The 16,254-nt window shown below is 42.9% G+C and overlaps 1 protein-coding gene across 2 annotated transcripts; it reads right to left on the bottom strand.

The window, feature by feature from the left end:
* Positions 1 to 787: 787 nt before the first annotated feature.
* Positions 788 to 15,428, bottom strand: LOC311113578 (E3 ubiquitin/ISG15 ligase TRIM25-like). 2 transcript variants are annotated; one of them, XM_084156825.1, is made up of 11 exons: positions 15,365 to 15,428; positions 13,244 to 13,962; positions 12,280 to 12,375; positions 11,828 to 12,061; positions 11,473 to 11,641; positions 8,457 to 8,501; positions 8,100 to 8,210; positions 7,681 to 7,731; positions 7,019 to 7,138; positions 5,551 to 5,610; positions 788 to 1,709 (listed from the first exon to the last, which is right to left on the bottom strand). In XM_084156825.1, the coding sequence occupies exons 2-11, from the start codon at positions 13,850 to 13,852 to the stop codon at positions 1,177 to 1,179; spliced, it is 2,028 nt and encodes a 675-aa protein (XP_084012951.1). In that variant the 5' UTR covers positions 13,853 to 13,962; positions 15,365 to 15,428; the 3' UTR covers positions 788 to 1,176. The 2 variants fall into 2 exon arrangements, with proteins under 2 accessions (XP_084012951.1, XP_084012952.1); XM_084156826.1 differs by lacking the exon at positions 7,681 to 7,731 and having other exon boundaries at positions 1,084 to 1,709.
* Positions 15,429 to 16,254: the final 826 nt, after the last annotated feature.

The raw sequence follows: 16,254 nt of genomic DNA, 5'->3' as shown, positions 1-16,254 counted from the left end.
GGTTGCCAGATCAACCAACTCCTCTGACCTGTTCACTGTCATTCTAAACCAAATGCAGATCTGGCAACGAGGCTAGGTTCTATCAAGCCTGTAGTAGCAGTGGCAGGAAGCGCTTTCAGCACAGAAAAGCATCCACAGTGTGCGGACACTGCAACATGCAGAAACCCCCTGTAGCGAAATGTATTAGATCAAGAAATAAGTAAACGATACCCACTTTTCCTTTGGGGGTAACAAGCATAATGTGGATGCTTTTCTGTTCTATTCATTGCTTCTCTATATCCAGTGGTGTTATTGGATATGACACTCCCTAATGCAGAATGCCTGACACCAGCAAAAGCCATCCACTCTCTTGCATAGGTGTGCCAGTCCATGGCCTTCTGAACGGTGTGGTACTGTTCATATACAGTATATAACATACACGTTAGACACATGTTTATGCATGTTGTTTTGTGTCTATTACGTGTGACTACTGTGTGCTACCAAGACCACCATCAAGAGATCATAAGCTCTGATAAAACAGGCTGTAAACAGCTACCGACAAACCACTTAACTGTATCTGTAAATAAACTGAATGATCTCAAGACATTTAGCCAGGACTGCAGAACAGGAGAAAGAACTCATCTGCCTGGTTCAAATATCACTTAGTAGTTATGTTTGTAAGTCATGTTTGCCCATAACACGTAACGTAACCACTTGCGAATCAGACATGAATGATCACAACGTCAAATAATTCCTACTATCCAGCCAATTTAACTAGCTATGTCAGAGTACCCATTAAGGAATAAATCAACTTAAATTCCTTTATGGCATGCTGCTGACATCACAACAGCAGTAAAACAAAAGTAGTAAGGATGTCATCATGCTTTTGACAGTACAATAATATTGTATAACCATTTGTAATGTTTCTTTACCTGTATGCAAGTGCCTAGTTTTCATTACTTACTGATTAACAAACACTGCCTGTTTAGAGGTTGCTGTAGTTACCAAAGTCCAAAATGATATGACCTACACTGCACTGTTACTAGAGTCAGTGACTACAACCAAATAATAACCTTTAAGATACATTTCCAATATAGGTTCCCAATATCAGTATGAATAAGTAATATATTGATCCAGATGCTGTAGATTCTAATTATTTGTGAGGGGGAAGAATGTGTGTGTGTGTGTTTTGTTAACTTAAGACTGCAGCTTGCACAGGCTAATAGACGAGCCGCTGGAGAAGAGCCAGAACGCCGGGTACACTGCCTCGGCGAACTGGAACACAAACGTATGGAAAGGGTATGCTCGGTCCTGTACGTTATAGAAAGTGGCCGTTCCCTCCTCACAATCCAGCAGCACGCCGACGCGGGTCGGATTCGGGTTCTGCAGTACAGTCTCACTGCTAGCGTGCCAGGCCGACAGCTTGACGTTGAACCACTCCACGCACCAGGACTGGGCGTTACGCCCCAGCCGGCTAGCCGGACCCTTCCGGTCGATGCTGTTGTAGGCCAGGCCGATGCCGGTGAAGTTGTTGCTGCTCATCTTGACCTCCCAGTAGTGGCGGCCGCGGGAGAAGCCCTTGGAGGTGAGCACCTGGCTGCAGACGGAGAAGCGGGCGGGGCCATCGGGGTAAGGGGTGGGCTCGTTGGACACAGAGGCCATGGTCATGTTCTCTGTGAGGGAGATGCGCTTGTGGGCCGTTTTGGGGTCAAGGGTGAGAACCGTGCCATCTGGTGAGGGAGAGACAGGAAGTAAGATTCTCTCTCACACAAACACACTTTTCAAAATGTTCCTTCATAATGCAGTACTTGTTTTCAAGCTAGTGTTAGGAAAACAGGTAGATAAGTGGTTTGACCACACGCAGTCTCCCCTAGGGACACCCATCAACACCCTGTTGAATGTACAGTCGTGGTCAAAAGTTTTGAGAATAACACAAATATTAATTTTCACTAAATCTGCTGCCTCAGTTTTTATGATGGCAATTTGCATATACTCCAGAATGTTATGAAGAGTGATCAGATGAATATAAATTATTTGCCATGAAAATGAACTTAATCCCAAAAATACATTTCCACTGCATTTCAGCCCTGCCACAAAAGGACCAACTGACATCATGTCAGTGATTCTCTCGTTAACACAGGTGAGAGTGTTGACGAGGACAAGGCTGGAGATCACTCGGTCATGCTGATTGAGTTAGAATAACAGACTGGAAGCTTTAAAAGGAGGGCGGTGCTTGAAATCATTGTTCTTCCTCTGTTAACCATGGTTACCTGCAAGGAAACACGTGCTGTCATCATTGCTTTGCACAAAAAGGGCTTCACAGGCAAGGATATTGCTGCTAGTAAGATTGCACCTAAATCAACCATTTATCGGATCATCAACAACTTCAAGGAGAGAGGTTCAATTGTTGTGAAGAAAGCTTCAGGGCGCCCAAGAAAGTCCAGCAAGCGTCAGGACCGTCTCCTAAAGTTGATTCAGCAGCGGGATCGGGGCACCACCAGTGCAGAGCTTGCTCAGGAATGGCAGCAGGCAGGTGTGAGTGCATCTGCACGCACAGTGAGGCGAAGACTTTTGGAGGATGGCCTGGTGTCAAGAAGGGCAGCGAGGAAGCCACTTCTCTCCAGGAAAAACATCAGGGACAGACTGATATTCTGCAAAAGGTACAGGGATTGGACTGCTGAGGACTGGGGTAAAGTCATTTTCTCTGATGAATCCCCTTTCCAATTGTTTGGGGCATCCGGAAGAAAGCTTGTCCGGAGAAGACAAGGTGAACGCTACCATCAGTCCTGTGTCATGCCAACAGTAAAGCATCCTGAGACCATTCATGTGTGGGGTTGCTTCTCAGCCAAGGGAGTGGGCTCACTCACAATTTTGCCTAAGAACACAGCCATGAATAAAGAATGGTACCAACACATCCTCAGAGAGCAACTTCTCACAACCATCCAAGAACAGTTTGGTGACGAACAATGCCTTTTCCAGCATGATGGAGCACCTTGCCATAAGGCAAAAGTGATAACTAAGTGGCTCGGAAACTCCCAAGACCTTATTCCCATTGAGAGCTTGTGGTCAATCCTCAAGAGGCGGGCGGACAAACAAAAACCCACAAATTCTGACAAACTCCAAGCATTGATTATGCAAGAATGGGCTGCCATCAGTCAGGATATGGCCCAGAAGTTAATTGACACCATGCCAGGGCGGATTGCAGAGGTCTTGAAAAAGAAGGGTCAACACTGCAAATATTGACTCTTTGCATAAACTTAATGTAATTGTCAATAAAAGCCTTTGACACTTATGGAATGCTTGTAATTATACTTCAGTATACCATAGTAACATCTGACAAAAATATCTAAAAACACTGAAGCAGCAAACTTTGTGAAGACCAATACTTGGTTACATTAAGACACCATGGAGCCGGCACAAGATAAGGGTCGGAAAACGTACAGTGAGGGAAAAAAGTATTTGATCCCCTGCTGATTTTGTACGTTTGCCCACTGACAAAGAAATGATCAGTCTATAATTTTAATGGTAGGTTTATTTGAACAGTGAGAGACAGAATAACAACAAAAAAATCCAGAAAAACGCATGTAAAATTTTTTATAAATTGATTTGCATTTTAATAAGGGAAATAAGTATTTGACCCCCTCGCAATCAGAAAGATTTCTTGCTCACAGGTGTCTTTTATACAGGTAACGAGCTGAGATTAAGAGCACACTCTTAAAAGGGAGTGCTCCTAATCTCATCTTGTTACCTGTAAAAAAGACACCTGTCCACAGAAGCAATCAATCAGATTCCAAACTCTCCACCATGGCTAAGACCAAAGAGCTCTCCAAGGATGTCAGGGACAAGATTGTAGATCTACACAAGGCTGGAATGGGCTACAGGACCATCGCCAAGCAGCTTGGTGAGAAGGTGACAACAGTTTGTGCGATTATTCGCAAATGGAAGAAACACAAAAGAACTGTCAATCTCCCTCAGCCTGGGGCTCCATGCAAGCTCTCACCTCGTGGAATTGCAATGATCATGAGAACGGTGAGGAATCAGCCCAGAACTACACGGGAGGATCTTGTCAATGATCTCAAGGCAGCTGGGACCATAGTCACCAAGAAAACAATTGGTAACACACTACGCCGTGAAGGACTGAAATCCTGCAGCGCCCGCATGGTCCCCTTGCTCAAGAAAGCGCATATACATGCCCATCTGAAGTTTGCCAATGAACATCTGAATGATTCAGAGGAGAACTGGGTGAAAGTGTTGTGGTCAGATGAGACCAAAATAGAGCTCTTTGGCATCAACTCAACTTGCCGTGTTTGGAGGAGGAGGAATGCTGCCTATGACCCCAAGAACACCATCCCCACCGTCAAACATGGAGGTGGAAACACTATGCTTTGGGGGTGTTTTTCTGCTAAGGGGACAGGACAACTTCACCGCATCAAAGGGACGATAGACGGGGGCATGTACCGTCAAATCTTGGGTGAGAACCTCCTTCCCTCAGCCAGGGCATTGAAAATGGGTCGTGGATGGGTATTCCAGCATGACAATGACCCAAAACACATGGCCAAGGCAACAAAGGAGTGGCTCAAAAAGAGGCACATTAAGGTCCTGGAGTGGCCTAGCCAGTCTCCAGACCTTAATCCCATAGAAAATCTGTGGAGGGAGCTGAAGGTTCGAGTTGCCAAACGTCAGCCTCGAAACCTTAATGACTTGGAGAAGATCTGCAAAGAGGAGTGGGACAAAGTCCCTCCTGAGATGTGTGCAAACCTGGTGGCCAACTACAAGAAACGTCTGACCTCTGTGATTGCCAACAAGGGTTTTGCCACCAAGTACTAAGTCATGTTTTGCAGAGGGGTCAAATACTTATTTCCCTCATTAAAATGCAAATCAATTTACAACATTTTTGACATGCGTTTTTCCTGATTTTTTTGTTGTTATTCTGTCTCTCACTGTTCAAATAAACCTACCATTAAAATTATAGACTGATCATTTCTTTGTCAGTGGGCAAACGTACAAAATCAGCAGGGGATCAAATACTTTTTTCCCTCACTGTACCTTAATGCAGGAATGGGATATGCCACTGTACTCCAAATGTTACCTTAATCCACACTGCTCCATCGAGAAGATTGAAATACTGCTAGCCCTTTTCATCCTCATGCTAGCTAGAATTAGCCACAGCAGCCATTATGGAATGGCACGTCACGTTGAACAACAAAAGAGCTGATTGGCTGACACTACCAGTCCAAAATGGCTGTGGTAGCTACTGCTGGCTAGCATGAGGACGAAAATGGCATTTTACCAAGAAAACAAACAGTATTTAAATCTTCTCGATGGATCAGTGTGGATAAAGGTAACGTTTGGAGCACAGTGGCATATCCTTTCCCTGCATCCGTACCATATCTCACGCCGGCTCCAGTGTCTTAATGTAACCATGATTACATTCCGGCCCCAGTGCAGCTCAGTGTAAACAAGCGTAACGGTAGGGTCGGTATCTTCTGGCAAATTTATAGCCCATCCTAGCTTCCCTAGATTGAGCCAGAGTCGGTTTGCTAAGTGGTTTCGTAACACTCGTGAACTTACATTGTAGAAGGTCAGTTCGTTTTGCTGCAGACGTGATACTTGGGGGAACACTTGGTGGTCCTGTAAGAAAAATGGCATGACATTTGTTTTGTAGAGTGCATAGGTGACTGATAAACCAGAGGGGTATTTCAGAAAGCTGGATTAGTGAGTTGGCGAGATCTGTCAAACTAGAATTTGAGCAAACTCAGAATTTCCGGTTCCAGATAGAGAACTCGACCTATAGCCTGATCAACCATAGCAACGAATGCTCTGAAGCAAACCTGCTACCTAAGAGGTTAACTTGATCTTAGCCTGTCCTGGTGAATAAAGACTGGGCTTCTCCGCCAATCAGATTGTTGTCCGTCACTATGGCCTGTCCCTTTGCGGAAAATCCAATTGACATCAGAGCCTGCGTTATTTGCCGTGCATTACAAAGGGAACACATTTTTGGACCTCGACTAGATCCTTTAGATAATTCAGAAGGTTCTCTTTTGGAACGTTATCGTTTTTCCGCACAATCAATCATATCTGGCCAACTTACTCAACCTGTACATAGCCAATGTAATCCAACGTGGTTTCGCCTTTACTGCTATAGGCCTTCAAACTCTGTATTACTTAGCTATTGGCCACTGCAGGTTTCCTGTACAATGAGGGCGATGCTGAACGATTTGGCAAGGCAACTGTGCGTAGAGCCGTAAGAAGAGTGTCTTTGTTGCATTCCCTGGCCCTCAAGCTGTCCGTATAATCAAGGAGGTATTTTACAGAATTGCAGGTACAGTAGGCTGCAATGCCTTGCTAATCTCAAATTAATAAACCTAAGCAACATGCTACAAATTATAAATAGCCTAATTCATCCCGCAGATTTAACAAACATCATTGGTGTTACAACTAAACATAGAACACATGTTGTCATGAAAAGCACTCCAATTATTATTCATCCTACATAGGCTATGGAATGGACCTACCATTGCAATTGTGACATAGGCTACTACAACTTACATATTAGGCCATAGCCTTGACACAAATATCACCAGTGTTACAATAAAAGTGCTCTACAAAGTGTTAGCATTATTACTAATCACCCATGTGTGTAAGCTAGGCCTATTAGATATTGGAATCGTGCCACTTCACTTAAGCATTTACCTATATATTTTTTCCTGTCATCGACATAAGGACCTTTTTGAATGTTGCCTGCACGCGCCAGTTGTCGGATCAAGCAATCTGCAATTCGCTAAGCATAATTACTTAAACGAGAAGCAGCCGTTCTGGAGCCCTCATCTGGTTAAGAGAAGCCGGATATGTTCAGGGAATCCTACATTTGTTAAACCATCTTTCTGGAATACCCCCCAGTTGTGACAAGTATCCAGAATTGCATTCAAATGTGTCATTGGAGGCTCACTTATATTCTCTGCTCATGCAGCTGAATTCCATAATTTTAAGCAACATTTCCCCAGTGTATAGAGATTTTTTGCATGAACAACAGTTCTACCTGGGTTCTCCCTGTTCCTGGGTCTGCGTTCTGCTGAGGCACCTCTGGGGTGCTCCCTTGGTGTGTGTGGAACAGGAGAGGTGGACTCTCTGGGAGCATTAGGTGGCTTTTGGGGATTTTCTGATGGAAGACAAACAATTAACTTAGAATATCTTTTCATTTCCAATGATGGCAGGCAGTTCTTTTACCCAATATTGTAGGAGTCAGCTGCTGCCTAAGGCATGTAGGTTAAAGGGATAGTTTGACATTTTGGCAATTAAGCCCCTTTTTTCTACGTACCCAGAGTCCAATGAACTCATTGATACCATTTTAGTGTCTCTGCGTGCAGTTTGAAGGAAGTTGAAAGTAGTTTCTGGCGTGATTGCTAACTAGTAGTAGCGCAATGACTGGAAGTCTATGGGAGCATCTAGTGTGCTCAATTGCCAAAATTGGGTTATTTGACAAAATTTAGAAATATCCCTTTAAGCGCTCTTCCCAACTAAGGTTTGCAGAACAGTCTGAACAGCCATAAGCCTGTTAAACCGGATCATAAACAAATAACACTTTCACTTGTGATGTTACTTGACACATGCCATGCACAGCACACCACACCACACCTGTTATCTGAGCTTGGCAGTTATTGAACTAAATACACATAAAAACACTGAAAAATCAGTTCTCACTGTCAGTCTTATGTTCTTTCCCTTCCTTGTGATCTCGTTTCTTGTCTGACTCTGAAAGGGAGAAATGGCATTGAAGTCCGGTTGAGAGACTTGTAGGATCAAAAAAGTAACTCTGGGTCATTGTTAACCCGTTAGAGGTGTAAATAGAGTGGTAGTAAGTCTTTACTTACAGTACAACAATAATCTGCTAGCTGGTTTTTGAACCATCCATGTCACAGATGTATCTGACTGAAGAGGACAAGCTGTATTTCCCCTGTTTTTGTCTGGTCCGATAAGGAAACGGAGAGACCTAGTCGGTGTATCATATTCTATGCTTGTTGAATGGTTCAATATAGTGTCTTGGTAGAATGTACCTAGACACTACAAGGCAATCTTTATCAGGGTACAAGGCCACAACGACCCATCTTGTAATAGCCTACTTCTCTCTCGGTTTGAATCTTGTGGAGGCTTCTTCTTCTGGTTTGCCCTGAGAGGGGCTCCTGGGCTGTGGGATCTAGGCAGTCTCGGATTACCCGGTGGTGGCATGCCTCCTGAAACAAAGACCAGATGAAACTTAAGTTAGTGTCACACTGTATCAAAGTAAATACAGTGCCCAAGGTTGTGATTAGGCTATGAGTGATCACCACAACGAGTCTATTACTTATTTCACAAACTATTGTGGATGTACAATTTAGCCAGACAAAAGCCATACGTTTCTGCAATGTTACAACCGCTACTGTATGCCAGCAGGAGTTATTATGTAGTTATTATAAAGACGAGGGCATAACGGCACTCACCCATTTCATAGAAATTTGGCAGCAGAGGAGGAGCAAACCTCTCAGCTGTTGGGAAGAAATCAAATTGTATTAGTCATGTACACATATTTCACAGATGTTATTGCGGGTGTAGTGAAATGCTGGTGATCCTAGCTCCAACAGTGCAGTAACAACAATACACGTAAATCTCAAAAATAAAAAGGAATGTGTGAAAAACCCAGCAATATACACTGAGTGTACAAAACATTAAGAACACCTTCCTAATATTGAGTTGCACCCCCCCTTTGCCCTCAGAACAGCCTCAAATCGTCTGGGGGATGGATTCTACAATTTGACATTTTTTGACTGTTCGAGTACTCGCATTATGTTTTTGAGTACTCTAAAACAAAATCTATTTTTAGAATACACTGGAAAATATATGTGCATTTATCTATATGCCAACAGCGCACAATCATGCATAATTGATCATAACCATTACAGACAACAAGTTATATTTGCTAAAATTGCCATTTGAGAATCATTAATCGAAACCGATGAGCTGTGTTAAGGGGTCAGCTTGCTTCAGTTCGGCTGGCGCCTAGCCGAACTTGGCTAGCCTAACCAAACGAGTGTGCTTGCATTCTCCCGTAAGACCTTCGCTTGAAAAACAAGAAAAAAGCAGCAATACTACTGTTTGTCCATTTTGAGACACCGTAGCCAGTCAGAATTAATTTAAGATAATTTAAGAAATCTCATTAATTTTTACGTTTTTGCCGACGAGCTTAATCGCGCAATTTTATATCTAACTAAGATGTTTAGTTCAGTATTTTTCAATTTAAAAATGTGCATGAATGAGTAGTCTCTCGTTGAATGACAAAGACTTTGCAGAATCCCTATTGTTGACCAATCACCGACGAAGGGGAGTGACTTTGGCTCCGAACTTCGGCTTGCCTCCAGAAAATAATGCTGTGTGCCCTAACAGCCGGGAAAAAAACTCACCGAAGTCCAAAACGTCACAAAATAATAATATATACACAAACTCTACCGAACTGTTTAGTCTGGGAAGCATGCGGACACTTCTACCTGCTCTGCACTGGTGGAGTCACAGCTGCGCTTTGCAGTGGCAAAAGATGTGATGCGAGATTTCTGCTACTGCTTGTCCAGCTCCGAGAACGTTTCTTTGTGCTTGATAAGCATATGATTTATCAAATGGCCACCCGGACTATTTACATTGACCCCCCCTTTGTTTTTACACTGCTGCTTCTCGCTGTTTATTATCTATGCACAGTCACTTTACCCCTACCTATATGTACATTACCTCAATTAACCTGTACCCCCGCACATTGACTCGGTACCGGTACACCCTGTATATAGCCTCGTTATTGTTATGTAATTTAGTGTTACTTTTCATTTTTTACTTTAGTTTATTTAGTAAATATTTTCTTAACTCTATTTCTTGAACTGCATTGTTGGTTAACGGCTTGTAAGTAATCATTTCACGGTAAGGTCTACACCTGTTGTATTCGGCACGTGACAAATAACATTTGATTTGATTTGTCACGGAGCTAGTTGTAGTTTCTGCTTGGCATCAGACTCATTTTGTGCTTCAGTTGCACTTATCCACTCAGATGAGAATTCACCAACTGGCATTTATCAGCGCTCTGATGTGTAGTCTCTTTTTCTCTGGTAAAATGCTAGATTAACTTCAAGAAAAACAGATTAGGAAATGTAGCTGGTTACATTCTTTCTATGATAAAACAGACATTAGTTTGTGAGCTCTCCAAACAACCTGTACACTACGAGAATGAGAACGGTATGCAGTATTAATACATTGAATAAACAGAAATTACCATAACCAAACATTCTAGATGAATGGGGAAATGGCAATGATTAACGGAAGCCTACATTTACTACTGGTTATACTTTTGATATATAGCGGGGGTTTCATAAACATTGACAAACAATTCATACCATGAAAACAATGAATGAGCATGAATTGTGTGCATGGAGAAAGACGTGCCTGGCACTTTGTCGCCACACAGTATATAGATCTTTTTTTAAATCTATGACATCATGCCCATCCCTACTCTACAAGGTGTCAAGCATTCCACAGGAATGCTGGCCCATGTTGACGCCAATGCTTCCCACAGTTGTTTCAAGTTGGCTGGATGTCCTTTGGGTGGTGGACCATTCTTGATACACATGAGAAACTGCGGTGTGTGAAAAACCCAGCAGCGTTGCAGTTCTTGACACTCAAATCGGTGCGCCTGGCACTTACTACAATACCCTGTTCAAAGGCACAAATATTTTCTCTTGCCCATTCACCCTCTGAATGGTACACATACACAATCCATGTCTCAAGGTTGAAAAATCCTTCTTTAACCTCTCCTCCCCTTCATCTATACTGATTGAAGTGGATTTAACAAGTGACATCAATAAGGGATCATAGCTTTCACCTGGATTCACCTGGTCAGTCTGTCATAGAAAAAGCAGATATTCTTAATGGTTTGTACACTTAGTATATGATGGTGTGTATAGACATTATGAATAGAAATGGTATTTACAGCCGTAGTTATATAGGATGATCCTTGACTAGAATACAGTATATACACATGAAGTGGGTGAAACAGTATGTAAACATTATTAAAGTGACCAGTGTTCAATGACTATGTACATGGGGCAGCAATCTCTAAGGTGCAGGGTTGAGTACTGGGTGGTAGCCGGCTAGTAACAGTGACTAAAGTTCAGGGCACGGTACTGGACGGAGGCCGGCTAGTGGTGACTATTTCACTTAGGTATTCTCCTAAGTATAATGCTTGGAATCTGGAAAGCAAATACCTTACACCACCAGATTGGTAACCAATTTGAGGGATATGATGTTGGATTGTGAATTATTGATTAATTGGACTCATTGTTTGATCCCTTATTGCTCTCCAATATAAAACTCACCATTGTCGAACATGTCCATGCAAAGTTCTGGAATTAAATTAAATATCACAAGGCATCATACAAATGCTGCCCATAAGCATGTTTCATACACTTGTATACACACACACACCTGGTTTGAGTATCTGCAGTCTGGCCTCTACAGGCTGTTTCAGTACATGTGTGAGATGCTCCCTCAGGACTGCAGAGTAGGCATGCCAGGCTGCCACGGCCTTAGAGTCCAGGTTGACCTTCGGGGTATAGGGGTCAAAGGCCACCACTGACGGCATGTCAAATGAGGCCTGTCCCAAAGTAAAATGTAAAAACCAACAATAAGATACATTATAGTCAATATCGTAATTTCAAGACTGTGTTAGCCCACTGAGCTAAGGCCGAGAGCTGACGCAAGTATTCCGCTTTCAGGCAAGGTTGCTCATCACCTGAGTGAGAGCAGTTCACTGAAACCACCTCCGCTACACTGCACTCACCTGTAGGAACGCCAGGGTCTGAGTCTGACTGAGCAGGCTACTGACGCCGTCTTTTGCTGCGCTAAGCTTCTCAATGTTCTGGTTGAACTTCTTTATGAGGTTCTGGAGTTTGGTCTGACCGCTCTCCTGCTCGCGGTCCACCGTGTTCAGAGCCTCACGCTCGTCACGGTCCAGCAGCTCCCGGATCTGGCGGTACTCGTCCTCCAGGGCTTTCTTCCTGCTGGTTGCAGAGTCCTGGAGGAGATGGACACAAAGTATATGTGGAGTTCTCAAATTGATCTCTCTCTCTCATAGCATCTCACACAGCTCTTAGTGTGGGTGTTCGATATTTAGTTGTTCCAGGTGCTCAAAGCTTTCAAAACTGCTTTATATATTGATTACTTCTTAGTGAATGCAGCAGTTGTTTTTAATACATTTTTCTAGAGTCCTTTGTTTAAAAAGTGATAGCTCACCTTCAACTTGCTCTGCTGCTCCCTCATCTGAGAGATGACCGTCTGGTTCTTGTCAATCTTTCCATCCAGCTGACTCAACTTGCCCCTCAAATCAGACTGAATGAGATATGAATGAATATTATTTTCAACCAAATAAATAAACATTTCTAACTCTTAAGATGGTTTAACTTGTTTTATTTTAGGACTACAGTGATCACTTCTGTAGCAAAATAGGGTAAACAGTCAGTACTGAGGCTTGAACCAGTGACCTTTACGCCTGTAGCCTAGCGTTTAAGAGCGTTGTGCCAATAACCGAAAGGTGGTTTGAATCCCTGAGCTGGCAAGGTTGAAAAATCTGCCGTTCTGCCCTTGAGCAAGGCAGTTAACCCCTAACAACAACTGCTCCCTGGGCACTGATGACGTGGACATCGATTAAATGTGAAGCATCCGGTTAGAGTTTCCACTCACTACCAAATAAGGTGATTAGAGGAAGCCCAGGGGCCGGCAGTCGTAGATTTTTACCAACATTCAGTTTCCAAAACTAGAATCTATAACAGAGTGGACTGGGTTTTGTAGACTAACTTTTGTCAAAGTTTCTAAAAACGGCGTTGTTTAGAAGGAGTGCAAATGCGAACTGAGTTATTGTACACACACACACACACACACACACTTCAGAGTAGGCGTTCCCTAATGGAAATATGCAAATAAATGCTAGAACGAACCAATAGGATCTCACTAGCTCATGCTTGGGTCTGCCCACCTCCTTGATTGTTTTTCCCACTATGATTAATTTGCTCCCATTGAAACGACAGGCTCTGGTCTATCTTGTGTTAGTTATACAAATCTTTGGTATCCCCTTCCCTTATAAGAAGGTCCAGACCTCTAAGCAGAGGTTGCAATGCACTACATGGGGGCACTGGGCTGGCACAACACTACTGTATGCCTGACAGCAGATGGGGTGTATTGACATTTCTTGTAAACGTACCTCTTGCAGTGCCCGTTGTTCGTCAGGGGTGGAGAAGGTACAGCCTTTATGCACCTGCTGCAGACAGACACCACAGATACAGCGGCCATGTTGGTCACAGTAGAACTCCATCAGCTTGTGGTGGTCGGAGCAGATACGCTCGCGCAGGTCGCCCAGAGGCTCGTTCAGCTGATGCGCACCAAACACCGGGTTCTCCTGATGAGGCCTCACATGCTCAATGCAGAACGACGCCATACAGGTGAGGCAGGTCTTGAATGCTTTGGCTTCCATACAGGTGTCGCACAAGATAACCACCTCTTTGGGCTCCGTCTTGACCGCATCCCATTTGGATAAGTCACCCATCTCATTGGGGAGGTCGCGTTTATTAGACTTCATTTTGAACGTTTCCACAACAGTGCTGAGGACGGTGTTCTTCTTCAGCTCTGGTTTGGTGGTGAAGTGGGTCCGGCATTGTGGACAGCTGTAGTTGTCTTTCCAGGTTTCTAAGAGACACTCTTGGCAAAAGTTGTGTCCACATGGAATTGTCACCGGGCAGTCGAAAGCACAGAGGCAGATGCTACAGCTCAGTTCGTCTTCGAGACTCATGAGGGAAAACATATCCTCGGCCATGATGGAACTACAACTGGCTGCTGCAGTGTTGTCTGGGAGTATTCTGTTTAAATTACTATTCTGCCAACAGCACAAATTATGACGTCACCTTTGTATGGTAATGAAGAAACCTTCAAAATAAAAGCCCACATTTCAAAACATTGCAATGTTGATAACTCATTCTAAAGATATTACATTGTAATCAATTGCCATGTATATGGTGCTTATAACCCAATTTATGTTTTTTGGTATAGCTATTGGTATGTTCACAATATTGGGGTCGTTCCACCAATTAGGTGCCTTTGGAGTAGTGCAACTTTGTGGGGAAAAAGTTTATTTATCAGAATTTTTTTTGTGACAAATAAAGTAACAGAGTTGACCATAAGTGTTGACGATTTCATCTTTTTTATTTATTTTTTATTTTTTATCAGCCATAAATCCTTGTGACAGGGGAAATGGAAGCTTGTTGTATGCAACAGGGAAGGGCAATTGAATGAAAGCTTCATAAATTATTTTTAAAATGGTGAAAACATTTCCATCCTGTCTATCTATGGGTAACAGGGTTGACGTGTTATTCTCGACTCACTCAGTTTTCCAACACAAAACACCAGAGAATGGCCAAAACGAGTAGAACCAGCTCAACTGCTTTTACACTATAATTTGTCTATTAGATGGCCAATGTTTATTTTTTAAGGAATAGCTTCACCATATTAAAATTAGAGTTTAGTTCACGTAACAGGGTTGACCTTAGAGTCATGGACAGATTCGTTTAATTCCAATCGCTCCACAAAAGCCGCGGCCCTTGCAAGGGAAATAACTACTTCAAGATCTGAGGGAGTGACGTCACTGATTGAAACGTTACTAGCGAGCACGACTAACTACCTAGTCATTTCACACCGGTTACAAAATAAACAAAATAACTAGGGCTTTACAATGATGGTGAAAACTTGGGGATCATCGGCACAAATAATAGTGATTTTCTCTCTATAAACCAGTATGTAATTCAAATATAGTGTATTGCATTGTGGCCAATGGAATCGATGGATTAAAAGGCCAGCAACACTCCGTATCAACATAACAATATTTGTGTAAACTTTCAAATGAAATGCTGGTATAAATAATAATATAAAAATACGTTATTTTCCAAGGTGGTTGCAATGCTTTGAAAAAGCTTTGCATGTTTTTACAGGGAGAACGGTAATCCAGTTTATGTGCGTCACTCTGGAGAGCGAAATGTATCAGTAAAACGAAACTTACTGACAATCTTTGCTTCCGTGTTGCAGCTACATGCTTAAATGTATTTAAATGTTTGGGTTTTGAAGATACTAACTTTGCGCGAAGTCATTATGTACTTTATTTTCAAGCTAACCTTACCGTTTCCCCTTTTTAATAGAGAAATTATTACACTATTTGCTCGAGTGACGTGGCCAGCTGTATCTGTATTAGGCCTTCATGATTTTAGTTTTTTTTTTATATAAAATGTTCCTGAACACATGATATTTCCAGTAAAGTAGCCAACGGAATTAAACTTACCAGGCTGTAAAGTGCACTGACAGCTGACAACCGTACTACCCTACGTATGTCCCTTGACTTGTCAGTTTTCTGTGGACTCTTCTTCTTCGGTGGGGTTATCGGCAGTTGGCATCCAACGTTAAGGTGCATTACCGCCACCAACTGTACTGGAGTGTGAGCCAGAGAAGGGGAGAAACTAAATCCTACCTGCCAGCCCCGTTTCTCTTAAAAAATATAACAAAAAATGTAGACTGTATATAATGACGTTCTACTTAGTATACTCTTTAAACAAATTTTCTGTATCCACTTCTCCCTCATACTGGATCTCAGCCTCTTTCCCACTCATACCGCCCACACTGTGTCAGTACATGCTCCACTCTGTTTCCTGGCAATAATCACACTTTCCTGTTGGATGCTTTCCCATCACATTTAAAGTCTTATTCAGACGGCTGTGTCCGCCCCTTAATCTTGTAAAAATAGCCTCCTCTCTTCTGTCTCTTCCTGCCGTCCTCCCCTCCCAGACTTTCCTCTGTACTTGGAATAAATGTCTGCCTTTAGTATCTCTATTCCACTGCTCCTGCCATCTCTGCACCACCACTGTCCATATCAGGCTTTTTGCCTCTGCATTGCTCATTGAAACTAAACATCAACATCCCCACTACTAAGTTCTTGTTTAGCCAGTACATCAACTGCCTTGTTCCCCTTTACCCCCACATGGGCTGGGACCCAAGTCAATATTGTCTGTATATCCATCTGTCTAACCCTGCCATGGGTTTGTAGTACATCATAAAGCAGGTCTTGTCTGCTAAGTGAGCTAAAGGACTGCAGACTCAAACACTGCACATACAGTGGGGAAAAAAAGTTTTTTAGTCAGCCACCAATTGTGCAAGTTCTCCCACTTAAAAAGATGA

The sequence above is a fragment of the Coregonus lavaretus genome, assembly GCF_964263955.1.
Source record: "Coregonus lavaretus genome assembly, chromosome: 40".
Lineage (NCBI taxonomy): Eukaryota > Metazoa > Chordata > Actinopteri > Salmoniformes > Salmonidae > Coregonus > Coregonus lavaretus.
The sequence above is the reverse complement of the archived record's forward strand: the minus strand, read 5'-3'. Positions and strand labels throughout refer to the sequence as shown.

Excerpts from the sequence above, each read along its gene's own strand:
- LOC311113578 (XM_084156825.1), bottom strand. The coding sequence starts at position 13,852 with ATGGCCGAGGATATGTTTTCCCTCATGAGTCTCGAAGACGAACTGAGC. Across the intron at positions 7,732-8,099 it reads AGATTCAAACCGAGAGAGAA|AGTCAGACAAGAAACGAGAT; the intron begins GTAGGCTATTAC and ends TCTCCCTTTCAG. Across the intron at positions 7,139-7,680 it reads GAAAGAACATAAGACTGACA|AAAATCCCCAAAAGCCACCT; the intron begins GTGAGAACTGAT and ends GTCTTCCATCAG.